This window comes from Trachemys scripta, chromosome 1 (assembly GCF_013100865.1).
Source record: "Trachemys scripta elegans isolate TJP31775 chromosome 1, CAS_Tse_1.0, whole genome shotgun sequence".
Lineage (NCBI taxonomy): Eukaryota > Metazoa > Chordata > Testudines > Emydidae > Trachemys > Trachemys scripta.
This window is the reverse complement of record NC_048298.1, coordinates 217,487,560-217,500,900: the sequence shown is the minus strand read 5'-3', so window position 1 is coordinate 217,500,900 and position 13,341 is coordinate 217,487,560. Positions and strand designations below refer to the sequence as shown.

Genomic DNA, 13,341 nt, shown 5'->3' with positions numbered 1-13,341 from the left:
TCTAAGTGGTAGACTGTCTCAATGGGAGATAATTTCTTAATATAGCAAATGCACATACAATATGAGTATAGCTATGCATGTCCCATATGATCAGCAACTGATTTGTATTATGTATAATATGTGTTCATTATTTTCCACCTTATAAACTATATATTATGAAGACTGATGGTTCTATTGGTTTAAGTGATCTGCTGTGTTGTTTTGATTATGTGTAGCTCTTTGTATTTACTGTGCAGTAGCTTTTAAAATGGGGTGTGTGTGTGTGTGTGTGTGTGTGTGTGTGAGAGAGAGAGAGAGCCTGGACTAGAGATGACTGTGTAGGCAGACAGCATCTCTATATAACTCAGATGTTTTCCATCTACTAGTTGTGGAACTCTAGTAACAAAAGCATCTGAATAATACACCTACGCCAGCATTTTAACAGTGTCTGTGTAACACAATCCTCGCTTTATAACATAGAATCCATGTAAATCACATGACTGGGCACCAGCTGTAATAACTTTTTTGTTTTAAAGCAGGAAGCTGTTTTCACATGCTGTTGCAGCTCTGTTATTTGACTATTGCACCACAATGTAGGGAAAGGTTTAGTAAAGTGGTCTCTTTCATGGTCTTTCCCTCATTGTCTGATGCCAAGGCCATTTAAACTATGTAGAGGGCATATATGTCTTTAGTAGACAGTTTAATTTTCATGCCATGAATGGTCACTGAATGACAATGAATGGTGGTTTCCGGAAACTGTAAAAAACCATTTTTAAAAATGTCACTACTATAGTGAAAGGCGTAAGTGATAAGGGAACTAGTCTCATTCATCGTGATCTTGATTAAATCTGTGTTCTGTGGAGTTTCTCTAAAGAAATTTGATTTAATATTTTTTCCAATGCTAACAATTTGTAAATAATTTGTTTAATCTGGCTAATCTGTATTTAGGTTTAGAACATTAACCAAATAGACTATGGAGAAGATATTTGCTTACTGGCATTTTTAATCTTTTTTTTTTTTTTTTTTTTTTTTTTTTTTGCTACTTGTATAAAATTACACTGCTTATGAGCCTGATCCTGCATCATCCATACTAAATCTTTGGATCTTTGCCATTGGCTTCATAGCTGCAGCATCAAACCCTAAATCTTTAAATGGCTTAAACCTTGATGACCTGAGCTTTCTGCCAAAAAGTAATTTCATGAGATCAATGTATGGGGCTGAAATATTCTGTAGGTTGCAGTCTCCATTCTGTAACAGAAAAATTATAGCCAGCTATTTGAGACTCCCTTGATTATTTTGTGAGTAATATGTGATTTGTGTTTAAAATAAATGTGTATATATTTTGTGCTTATTGCAGATGCTGTGTATAGGGTCATGAATGCTGAATTATTTGTGAATCTAAACTCTTGTATTGAATCTTACTTGAAAAGTAATGAAGTATTAAAATAACAGATTATACATTTCCCCCCCATAATCTTTAAAGTTAAATTACAGGGCTTGGATGGCTGACTAGTCAGTCAGTTTGCTTGTTTTTTCTTTGTCTGTTTTATGTATTGTGCATTTTCAGCCCAGAATGGAAACGATTTTATGTTGTTTGCATGAAGATGTTTATAATCCACCAAGAAATTTTCAGCCACTTTATGGATTTGGCTTCATTTTTTATTTAGACTATAATGAATTTATATACTTAGTATCATCTCTGGAAAAACTAGAAAGTGTCTGAATTCTAGTATTCAGTGCTCTGTTTTATGTTATTGGGAACAGCGAGCAGTGGACCACTTCTAGATATAGTTACAACTGCTCAGTCAAGTAGCACTACTGCTATGAATTGTAAACATTCAAACTCCCATTCCCACACACATTGGGTACAATTCCAAGAATTGTCAGAATTCCAAGACCAGTTCTGAACTTCTAGGACTGAAACATATTCAAAATTATACTAGTAGGGTTGCTACCTTTCTAATAGCTGGTAACTGGACCCCAAAGCCCTACCCTCTGCCCCTCCCATCCTCTTCAATGCCCCACCCTTGCACCCTTTCCCCCAAAGCTCTGCCCCCACTTTGCCTTTTCCCTCAAGGGCCAACTGACCCTCTCCCCCCCAAGGCCCCACCCCATCACTCGCTCCTCTTCCCTCCTCCCCCCATTACTCGCTGGATCGTCTCAAGGAGCCTGCCTGCAGGTAGGACGCAGCCCCAGCTGAGCAGGGGCTGGCACGGATTAATGACCCGGTGCTTCCCCACAGTAACTGGACTTCTGGTTCAGGTACCATTTAGGGTTGCTAAGTTCTCTTTTTGACCGGACTTTGCAGTCAAAAACCAACTGTCCAGGTAAAACTCGGACTGGTGGCAACTCTAGATACTACTGACATGCAAAACAAAGATAACGCAATGTGTGCATGTGTATTTAATGATATTGGGTTCCTATATAAAATTATCATTGAAATGACTTACCAAAATTCAGCAAGCAATAGATAATGGTAGTGTGTGTGTTTCATAGCTGTCTGTGTACAGAACTGGCCTCCCTTTTCTTTGTTTGCAGTCTGCAGTGTTTGCTACACTTTTAACACCCCCTTAGAGGTCACTGTATGTTTTAAACAGGCATAGTCCTTGATATTCAAGGGGTGTTACTTGTACCTAAGGAGTCCTGACATAAAAAGGTTGTCTTTTTAAAAATTGGACCTGGAGAGAGAGAGTGTGTGTGTGTTTGTGTGCATGCACCCGCAGCACAAGTCAGCTTGCATCAAAAGAAAAGCATGCATTTAATAGTTTAGTCTCTAATTAACACAATTATACCGCCTACCAGTGAGAGGTTCACAGTCCTAGAATTTTATTTAAATTCTGAGAACATTTTGCATGTATCTGCCCCCTCAATTTATTACATTGTCTACAAAAAACTACATATGACAAAAATTGAGGCAGTGTTAGATCAAAGTTAGAGCTTTTTGCTGTTTGTTGCGTTTTGACATTTAAGAGGTGTTAAATATAGTATCAGCACTTCAGGCCTGACCCAGCTCTAATTAAAGTAAATGGACATTGTAGGGATTTGTTTTCTCTTCTGAATTATCTGGTGTAAGCCACCATTGAAGAGAGGTAGTCTATGTGTCTGTTCCGGTATGGCAGTTCATGTGTTCCGAATACACTAAATAAAGAGAAGATTCAGCTATCCACTCTTACTATACTGCCATGCTGTGAGCTATCCCATAGAACAGGGCTGGCCAAACTGTGGCTCTGTTACCGTTAAAGTGCGGCTCGTGGAGCCCCTCTCCCCCCCAAGTCCTCCTCCATTCTCCACCTACCGGACTGGGGAAGGAAGGCAGCTCAGGATCTCTGCCTTGCAACGGGGGGGTTCAGTAGGGGCTTCTGCCCTGTGGGGAGGAGGGGTCTCAGGGCTTCAGCCCTGCGGAGTGCACCTGCCAGGGCTCAGGGCTTCAGCAGGAGCAGGGTTGAAGCCCCGAGCCCCATCAGGTGCCTCCCATGGGGCTGAAGCCTGAGCTCTGGCCCCTGGCAGGTGTGCCCCAGCTCTAAAACTTCTGAAGATTGTCATGTGTCTCAGAGGGCCAGTAAGTTTGGCCACCCCTGCCATGGAATATTTTGGTCTTTCATTATGTGGGCCTTAGCAACATGTATTGTGTATATCAGCCTGCAGTGTGATGGGAAGGAAGGAAGAGACTACTGTGCCAGTAAATTTGAGTTATAAGAAACTCTTAAGCAGTCATCTATCACAGCCATGATCTCAGATGTTGACTGTGAGACAACCAGATCTGTTACAGCCTATTAGCCAATTAAACTGCATTATGCAAACTAAGTAAGGATCCAGTGAGTTGTCTGATTTCAAAATCTCCTAATGTAGGGCATTGTGAACTTGAATTGAAACTGAAAGTTTGAGGGCTATAAAAGTGAACAAGAAATTCAGATTTTTTTCCTGTTTCTTTAAGAAGCAGAATCTTATAAAAATAAACATGCAGAATAGCTCTCTTATTTAATCTGTCTGCTATTTCTAAGATGCCTGTCACTGATGTATCAGAGTGCTGGGATAAGGGTATCAAATGGCTAGTGCAAGGATATTTGGTATGTGATTTTTTTTTTTATTAAAAGCATTTTCCTTTTAAAAATAGTGATAATCTTTAAATATATAAAACATAACCCAGAGAAACTGTGTGGAAGGATATAATGCACATTTTTGGCCATACTATAGGCAACTCACGCTTCACTCTTATGATCACCATGATATCATCAGATCATAGGAGTTTGGGGGGTGAAAGAGGTTTAGAGCGTGTGTGTGTGTGTGTGTGTGTGTGTATCATTTAGTTCTATCTATACAAAGCATCTCTATAAGTATGTGTATACACACACTTTTTTCCAGGCTGGAAGGCTTTTAATGAAGATACTTATTATATGCCTAATTAATTTACATAGTAATTTAAATGTGATTAAGAAGGTAAGCCGATTGATTGATATTAATTAGTTTGTATGTGAATATTTAAAACTTATCATTGTTGCTGAAATCAGGACATAATTTTCTTGATTGAAATACAAAATGAGACATTAAAAGCCTTTTTAACAAAAACAAAAAACAATTAAGCTTTGAAGACTGTGAGCTTTTCTCCTTGAAGTCAGACGTTTTTGATGATGTAACGTATAATACAAACCAAGCCTTCAGTCATCAAGGTTAAAGTTGACAGAGCTTGTATGAACTTGTCAGTCATATAGAAGCAGGCAAAAACAAGCCAGCTGTTGTGAGGCATGGCTTTGAAAATCCTCTGTATTACAGTAAATTAGATACAGAGGTTGAGGCAGAATCAGTTCTGTATGTCTTTGAAACAGGCTGGGGTATTTGCAAGGATGCAAAAGCTCATGTATGCAGTGAATAGAGGCAAACGTCTATAAATCCTGGTAAGGTTTCCCTGTATTTAGTATTAAAGTGCTAGAATAATAAATGTGTGCATTAACTTCAGTTATCGTCTGTTGGTTCTTAACTGATCTTTGCAGTAGTCATTCATACAGTATTTCTTTTGTTCTCCAAGTCTTTAACCACAAGCTGTGTTTGCCCATCCCTGTCTGCAGTAGCTACAGCTACAAATTACAAGTGAGGCAGTGCATTATATAGAATTGTCTTTTTTTTCTTTTTCTTTTTTTTTTTGTATGCATGTTTGTTCTAGTCCCTGAGGTTTAAGGGGGGAAATTCTAGCTAGATGGTGTGTGTGTGTGTGTTGTGTGCACGCGCGCTTGTGCAAGGGCTGTTTTTAGCAGCTTTTGTTTTTACAATTGGCATAATGCACACTGGAATTAGAAGGCAGTGCCTTTCAAAAATGTTTGTTTTCTGGGCTGAAGTCTGCAGTGCTGTTATCCTCACTACGTGACTTCCAGCCTCTGTGTTCTTCACTGCTGTATTTTGTAAGATAGGTTTTTGTATTTCTGGTTTCTTGGCAAAATTGTTATTGTGAGCACAGGTTCAGATGAAGACCCTTTCCAAATCAGCAGGTATGAGCTTGGAACTTGAAATTGGATGCTGACTATTGGAAGAAAGCGGTGAGTGAACAGCCAGGTCTGAGTGAAAATATGATAATGAAACATGGGTGTGCATGCTAATTGATGAAAGCAGCTATCTGTGAATCCTTTAGAGATGAGCTCCAAGGGGTTCACTTCAGTCCTAGTTTGAGAACCTCAGGTGAACTAGTTACAATTAACTAAGTATGTTGCCTTTTTCCGTCTTCTAATCTCTTCTGGTACTGAGTGCTGCCTAGCTGCTAATATTTAAAAAATGGGCACATTTCAACTTTCTATGCCTTGATTTTTAGTTCTAGAATTTATTTCCAGAAAACTTTGATTAAAAAGCACAGATTCCAAGTGATTTTGTATCCAGCCTTTTTTCCGTGAATGAGATTTCCTTGTTGTTAGTGTTAGGTAATGTTTCTTTTGTTCCTGCAATGGTTGCCATTTATATAACACAATGGGTGTTTTTACATTGTTAGGATTTTCTGCTTGAAATTCAATTCAGTGATTCAGTACAGTACATATTAACTGGCTTACTCCGTGGGAGGTAGTCATTTTGAATCCATGCATGCCGCTGACTGCATATGAAGAAAGATGTGAACTTGAAAAAACAAGCAAAAGATTGGCCATAAACATTTATTTTATTATTGGTTTAATGTGCATAGTGGTAGGAAGAAGGGAGGGTTTTTTTTTCCTAATAAAGGAAAGGGGAATAGTGTCTCTCCCACTCCCACGGTATTACTAGAAATGTAATTATAATCAAATTTGATTTTACTTCAGAAATATGCTTTGTGCTGTTTACAGTTGACCATGATTGACTGATCTGTATTCTTATCTGCCAACATATGTTCAATTGCTTCTTGCAGAATGAAATTGGATCTGTTGGAAACAAATCCATGCTTTTATTTGTGTGTACAGAGAGGTGACATTTGTTAAAATAAAAATATATGGGGTCAGAAACAATTTTCATTCACATTGGCATGTAAGTGGAGCACAGATAAGAGATTCTAATGTAGCAGGCTGAGTAGAAATAATCATTCCCATAGATCATACTGATAATCAGTCAGAATTATGTAAGGCTTATGAAGCTGGAGTGACATTTTTCTGTTGCATGAAATACAGAATTGCTGTGGTATCCATTTTGATTGGCTGCACAGATAACATTATCTGCCTCTTGGCTCTTTAGTAATACACTAGCTAATGGACATTTTGCCTGGCTGTGGAAATCACAAGATGCCTTAGATGGTATATGGGTTATAATGTAACAACAAAACACTGTTATATTTCTGGGAGTATACTGGTTATTTTGTGTGTCCCCCTATTCTGTGGCTGTGGCCTATTGAGGACAGAGGGTTTTTTCTCTTCAAAATAATAGTTCTCCTTGTGCTCTTCCTTTTTAACATTTGCCAGTAGCTTAAGTGAGTCTTTAAGACCACTTGTTTCAGTAGCCTGTGCTGGACATTGCCGTCCATGACTTCAAGCCAGCATTACTAAGGCAATAAACAGCTCTGCTGCTTCTGCAGCAATTAAATGTGCTTTGTATCAAGACCTGCCTCCTCAAATAATCATCATGAGGCAGTCATCATCATGGTGGTTAAATAATTTCATTGTCATGGTTTCTTTGATGTATATGACTTTGTCTTTCTCACAAATATTTTTTGTGAGAAAGACAAAATCTCATAGAGTTTAGAATCTGGCACTTTTGGAATATATTCAAAGTTCCCCAACCAAAAGCAAATTATAATGCGTAATATGTATCACTTATATATAATAAAGCACTTCAATAATAAAATATGTACATGATATATATGTATATTCATACAAAAATTACATTAAAAGAGTATTAAGGTTGCAAAGTCAAGAACCGAGAAGTTGGGAAATGCCAGAATTAAGGTTCGTTCTTTCTCTCACACACACACACACACACACATGCACACTGCAGACATACACTGTGTGTGTGTGTGTGTGTGTGTGTGTGTGTGTGTGTGTGTGTGTGTATGAGTAGGCTTGGAAGGATTTTATTTTTATTGGCAAATGTCAATAAATGTTAACTTCACCATGTACACAGAAACTAACAAAAATATATTTCTATTGATGGAAAATAAAAATTCATAGATAGGTGAAGTACGAAAAATGCTGCTTGAGAACTACAGTTTGATTTAAGAATGTTTACTTAGTCTATTTTGCCATGGGATGTTGGCAATTTGTGTTTTAAGGGTTACAAAGTTTTAACTTTTTGAATCTCAACATCTACTCTCATTAAATAATTATCTAACTCCCCCATAATTTCCTGCGACCATGAAAATTTAAATTGATAAAAACTGAAAAAAAGTTTAAAAATAAACATTGATATTGTCTGTCAAAAGTAAATAAAAATTGAATTCTGACAAACCTAATTATGATATGGTCTTGAATTATCTAGTTGAATACCCTAGTTCCCCTTCAGGATCCCTGTCTTGTTTTATGCACAGGAAGGATGTGTTCTGGGGATGAATCAGGGTTGTGTAGTAAAGAAGACTATTGTCTGTAGAGCCCTACCTCATTTGTTTCAGACATTAGAAGGTGTGTGTGAGGATTGTAGGAGGATTGAGACTTTGGCAGTTGAGCACCACCCTGGAGAATTGGATTCAATCCTGGTCTCTCCCACAGAGTTCCTGTGTGATGCTGGGCAAGTCACTTAATCCCATCTGTCAAAAGTGGTTGTGTCTTCTTCATTTTCTGAGTACTCAACTTGACACCCATGGGGTCTAATTTGCAGAAGTGCTGAGCACCCACTGAAGTCCTGCTTTGAACAGGGGGTTGGACTAGATGACCTCCTGAGGTCCCTTCCAATCTTGATATTCTAGGATCTAAATCCGTGGGAGATGTACTGAATAAATAGGGATATAAAATGCTACATTTTCAGAAAAATCAGGCCATAAGCATCTTGGGTTGGGCACCTAAAATTAGTGTATTCTTGGCATGTTGATGTGTCTGTGCCTTAATTTGCCATCTGTAAAATTAGGAATAATAATTCCACTTCACTTCACAAGGATGTTGTGAAGATAAATAAAATAGTTAATGTCTCTGAAGCACTCGGATGCTGGGTCCTTTGGAAAAAGTAGTAAGTCCTGCTCTGCCCTGAGATAGAGCATGCTCAGTGCAGACATTCTCTTTAGAGAATTTAGCTGCCAAATACTAACAAGTCTCTGCTGAACATGTGTGAACAGAGGCTAATAACTCTGCCAAACTTGGGTGAATTTTCATAGGGTGAGTAAAAAGCACAGCCCTGACACCAGGGCAACATCCCTGCCAAATTTCATGTTCCTCTAAAGTGTGGAGGCCCTACAGTTTCTCAGACACACAGCTGTAAGAAATTTTTAACGTAGGCACAACATACCTTTCCCTAATTTCATTCTTGGAACAGCTGAACCCTTTTTGCTGAAACATTAATTTAAAAAAAAAGCCATCTTGAGGCAGACACCCAACATAGAATAGTCTGACTTTAAAATCTATGGATCCTCCTCCCTTATCTTCCAGTCTCCCTTATCCTTGGCTCTCAGTCCCAGTGTCTCCCCCCATCCCAACTCGTGATCTCAATTTCACTTCCTCCCACAGCAGTATCCAGTCTGCTGTCATGTGTTTCCCCTCGCTCCCTCTAAGCCACGCATGCACACAGTTCTAAATTCTGTTCCCTGTGCGTTTGAATTGTGTGGCTTACTCCTCCCCACTTTCTGGGCACTTGCAGGGATCTCATTAAGAGCACAAGAGAGACAGCCTCCCTGCTCTCAGTTTCAATGCCTGGTCTGGCATGGCCCACAGCACTCCAGAGTTACAATTGGTGGTGTAGCATGCTCAGTACAGACAGAATCTTAGAAGAATTTATGTGCCAAACTCCAGCAAGCTCAGTAGGTATGAACTGCAGGGTTTTTTTTCCAAAGGCTTATGATTTGGGTGGATTTTCACAGGGACAGCAAAAGGCACGTTCCTGACACACAGCATCTGTCCTGTCCAACAAATTTCAAGTCCCTTCCCCAAAGCATGGGGGCTTCTCAAATTAAGACTTGCCAGAATTTTTATAACATGAGCAAAACAGTGTATTTTTCATTGGCCTCCATGTGAGAAATGGCAGAACTATTTTGGCAGAAGTTTTCCAAAAAAATTTCAACGTGAGGCAGACACCCAGCATGGAAAATTTCAACCAAAATGGTTAAAGATTGCCAAAGTTACAAAGAATTGAAAACACAGTGCTTTAATGGGAAGTGTCAGGCAATTCTACCAGCTCTGTCTGTAATATCTGTGTGTATATACACATATCAGTATTAAAAAAAAAAAAAAAAACTGACATGAATAATATCTAATACCTTTTCTGATTTCCAAAACACACATGTGCATACACTTATTCATAATCCACCTTTTCTTTCTCCCTAGTTCTTTTCAGATGAATCACAATTGAGGCCTGGCCTAGACTACAGAGTTAGGTCGACGTAAGCAGTTTACGTCATCCTAACTCTGTAAGTGTCTATACTACAGCATTACTCCTGATGATGTAAGTCCCCCATTATACCAACCTAATAACTCCAGCACTTAGGATGATCTACTGAGGGCAGCGCAGTGTCTGTGTAGACACTGCATTACTTACATGGCCTGTCAGCACCGCACTGCCCAGCGCTAGGGTTGCCAACTTTCTAATTGCACAAAATCAAACACCCCTGCCCCTTCTCCAAGGTCCCGCTCCCCACTCACTCCATCCCCCCTCCCTCAATCTCTCGCTCTCCTCCACCCTCACTCACTTTCACCAGGCCGGGGCAGGGGGTTGGGGTGCAGGAGGGGATTGAGGCGTGCGGGCTGCGGGTGGGGCCAGAAATGAGGGGTTCAAGGTGCGGGAGAGGGCTCCGGGCTGAGGCAGGGGGTTGGGGTGTGAGGGATGTGGGCTCCAGGAGGGAGTTTGGGTGTGGGAGGGGATTCTGGGCTGGTGCAGGGGGTTGGGGTGCAGGGTCCTGGTGGTGATAACCGCGGCTCCCAGGAAGCGGCTGCCAATCCTTTCGGCCCCTAGGTGCAGGGAGGCTCCATTTGTGTGCTGCCCTCGCATCTGCAGGCACCGCCCCTGCAGCTTCAATTGGTCGCAGTTCCCGGCCAATTGGAGCTGCAGAGCCGGTATTCCACATGCTGCCCCTACCCCTGAGTGGCAGCTACTTCTGGGAGCCATGCGGAGCCAAGGTAGGCAGAGAAACTGTCTTAGCTCCTGCCCCCCACTGTGCCTCTGACCGGACTTTTAAGAGCCCGGTCAGCAGCGCCAACTGGCACCACCAGGGCCCCTTTTTGATGCGGCTTTCTGGTCGAAAACCAGTTGCCTGGCAACCCTACCCAGTGCTAAGAGCCCGGGCTGTCAGCTCCTCATGGAGCTCCCAGCTGGAAGCATGACTGCCCAACGCGGAGAGCCTGGGCTCTCAGTGCTGGGTAGTGGGGCTCCCAGCTCGAGCTGTCATCCTCTCTCCTCCTCCCCAGTGCCCCACTTAAACTGGTGCAAACACCTCTGAGGATCTGAACCATTGGCAGAAGGAGGGTAGTATGGACATGAAAAACGGCACTAATTACTGCAATGGCTATACAGCGACCTAACGTATGTCGACATAATTGTGTACTGTAGACAAGGCCTGATTGTGTAAGATTTCACAATTCATTTGGGACCTGATTGAACGGGTTGATGGAAAGACTCTCATTGACTTCAACAGGAGTTCCGTCACGTCTTTGGCCCTCTGTTATATGGTGAGAGTTATGCAATCTTCCCATTACAATCCCCTATTTTCAGGAATGACAGCTCTGCTATAAAATTTTGCTTCCTGGAGAAAACTGATCTCCTTCTCTTGGTGTTTATTTGTTGGATTTTGGTGACACAATAATCAAACACATTTATTTGAGTATTTTTATTGTCTTACAATAAAATAGTTCTGTCTTGCTCCTCTGTAGTGGGTGTATTTTGAAAGCAATATGCTTATGCAGGGACAGAGGGGATACCCTTTGTTGCCTTAGGATCCCTTCTGGCTATGGTGTACCGTTATCGATTGGGGAGGATAGAGGGTGCAGTGTAGAGTGGCTGGCACAGGGATGGAAAAGTGGGACACGAGAACTGCAGAGATGTGGAAAGCTCTCTATTGGGGAAGGGGTTGGTATGTGAATACAGTTGATCATTTGCATTTGAGTAACTTAAAAACAGGCTTCAAGAGTAGTTCTAGTCTGAAAGCGACTGCAAAGCCAGTCTGCTGGAATTCTGTATTGATTTTTATCTCGGTGATTTCTTCAACACATGTTCAGTTTATAAGTAACAACATGGTCTTTTTCATTGCCAGTCCTGCAGCCACTTCTTTCAGTTACACACGGGCAACCTCATTGGACAATATTCTGGTCTCAGTTAAGCAGATCACCCCCACTGATCCCAACAGCCAGGGAAGTCTCACTGGCATAACTGAGAGACACATTTAATGCACAGTGTGGAATAGAGAGTAGGAGGATTTGGCCCTTCGGGTAGCCCTGCTCTTAGCACTTAATTTACAATTCTCTAAGTTAGGCAGCTGGTCCACTGCTTATTACATTAACCGTAACTGTCTGGCCATTAGTTTGTCTTAATCTTATATTGCAAGTCCTTTGGGTCAAAGGCTATCTCTTTCATTGTGTGTACAGTGCCTAGACAGTGAGGCCCTGATCTTTGATTGGGGGTCTCTGGGCACTACTGCAATACAAGCAAAAGTGACAGAGTAGCTGACTCTCCCATAGCTGTTGTGGTTCTGCAAAGAGCAAATGTGACTCTGAATATGTACAGGATGCAGCAGTGGTGACTTTACATTCATTTGCCCAACACCTCTCAGACTGAAGGTGTGGTTAATATAGGTAATGATTAGCCCATATTATGATCCAGTTCCATTTTTAATAGCTGATCTTTTGAGATTTTAAAAGGCAACTACACCACATCCAATGCGGTGTTGTTTTGTTTTGATCATTATTATTATTTCATAAGAGTGCTGAGCAGGGGGTACCACTTTTAGGCACCAAAGGAGCTTTTAGAAGCTCTGGTACCCTGGGGAAGGAAGCAGTTAAAAAATACACAGAAGTGATTTACATAATAACTGTAATAATTCCAAATGTGTATTAAAGTCTTTGGATTAATACCCAGAGAAATGTGTAGTTAGATAATAGCACTTGGGCAACTAACTCTGCTGCTCTATGGGGCTGTCACTTTCAGGATTCATTGGTGTTTTATGTTCTGGAAAAAGCTATTTGGACACCATTACTGGTGGGAGTGAGGCACTGATCTAGGAAGGGGATTAAGGATAAGTGGAGGGAATACCATAGAAGAACATTTTAAAAACATGGTTAGCATGAAGAATAACTAAGTTAGATTTTATAGCTCGGTCTTCCACTTCATTTTGGGGTGTCTGCCGAGGGGCTGGAGGTGTCATTTCCAGCTCAGGTAGATGTACCCCTGCCAGTAGCTCTTGATCAAGCTACCGTGCTAAAGGTAGCCATGTAGCGGTGGTTGGATGGGCTAGTCTCCCTGAGTACAATCCTGTCTGAAACCCTAACTACGTACCCATCAGGGCTAGTCCCTCCCGCTACCCATGCAGTCACAGTTACACTCTGTTGTTAGTGCACTCGCTGGAGCTCGACTCAAGATGGAAATCACAGCTCCAGTTCCAGCGTAGGCAGACTCTTTGATTAGTGAGGCGTTGGCTAAGTTATTCTGCACCCAGTTCAGCAATGTACATAACTAACGTTAGACACATGAGCACTCCAAATGAACTCAAGGGGATTACTCCCATGCTTGGAAGGCACTTGATTAAATACTTTGCTGAATCAGGGTCCTGATGAGTAGCTGCATAATGGATCTTTGACT

The 13,341-nt window shown here is 41.1% G+C and overlaps 1 protein-coding gene across 7 annotated transcripts in view; it reads left to right on the top strand.

The window, feature by feature from the left end:
- SHROOM2 (shroom family member 2) overlaps positions 1 to 13,341 on the top strand; it is a 196,310-nt gene that overhangs the window by 146,150 nt on the left and 36,819 nt on the right. The window contains exon 1 of one of the 7 annotated variants that reach the window (XM_034757296.1): positions 5,234 to 5,507. The exons of the other annotated variants lie outside the window; for them this stretch is intronic. Coding sequence (XP_034613187.1) covers positions 5,485 to 5,507 — 23 coding nt within the window. The 5' untranslated portion in view covers positions 5,234 to 5,484. Of the gene's footprint in view, positions 1 to 5,233; positions 5,508 to 13,341 lie in introns of those variants that run through there. 7 annotated transcript variants of the gene reach the window in all.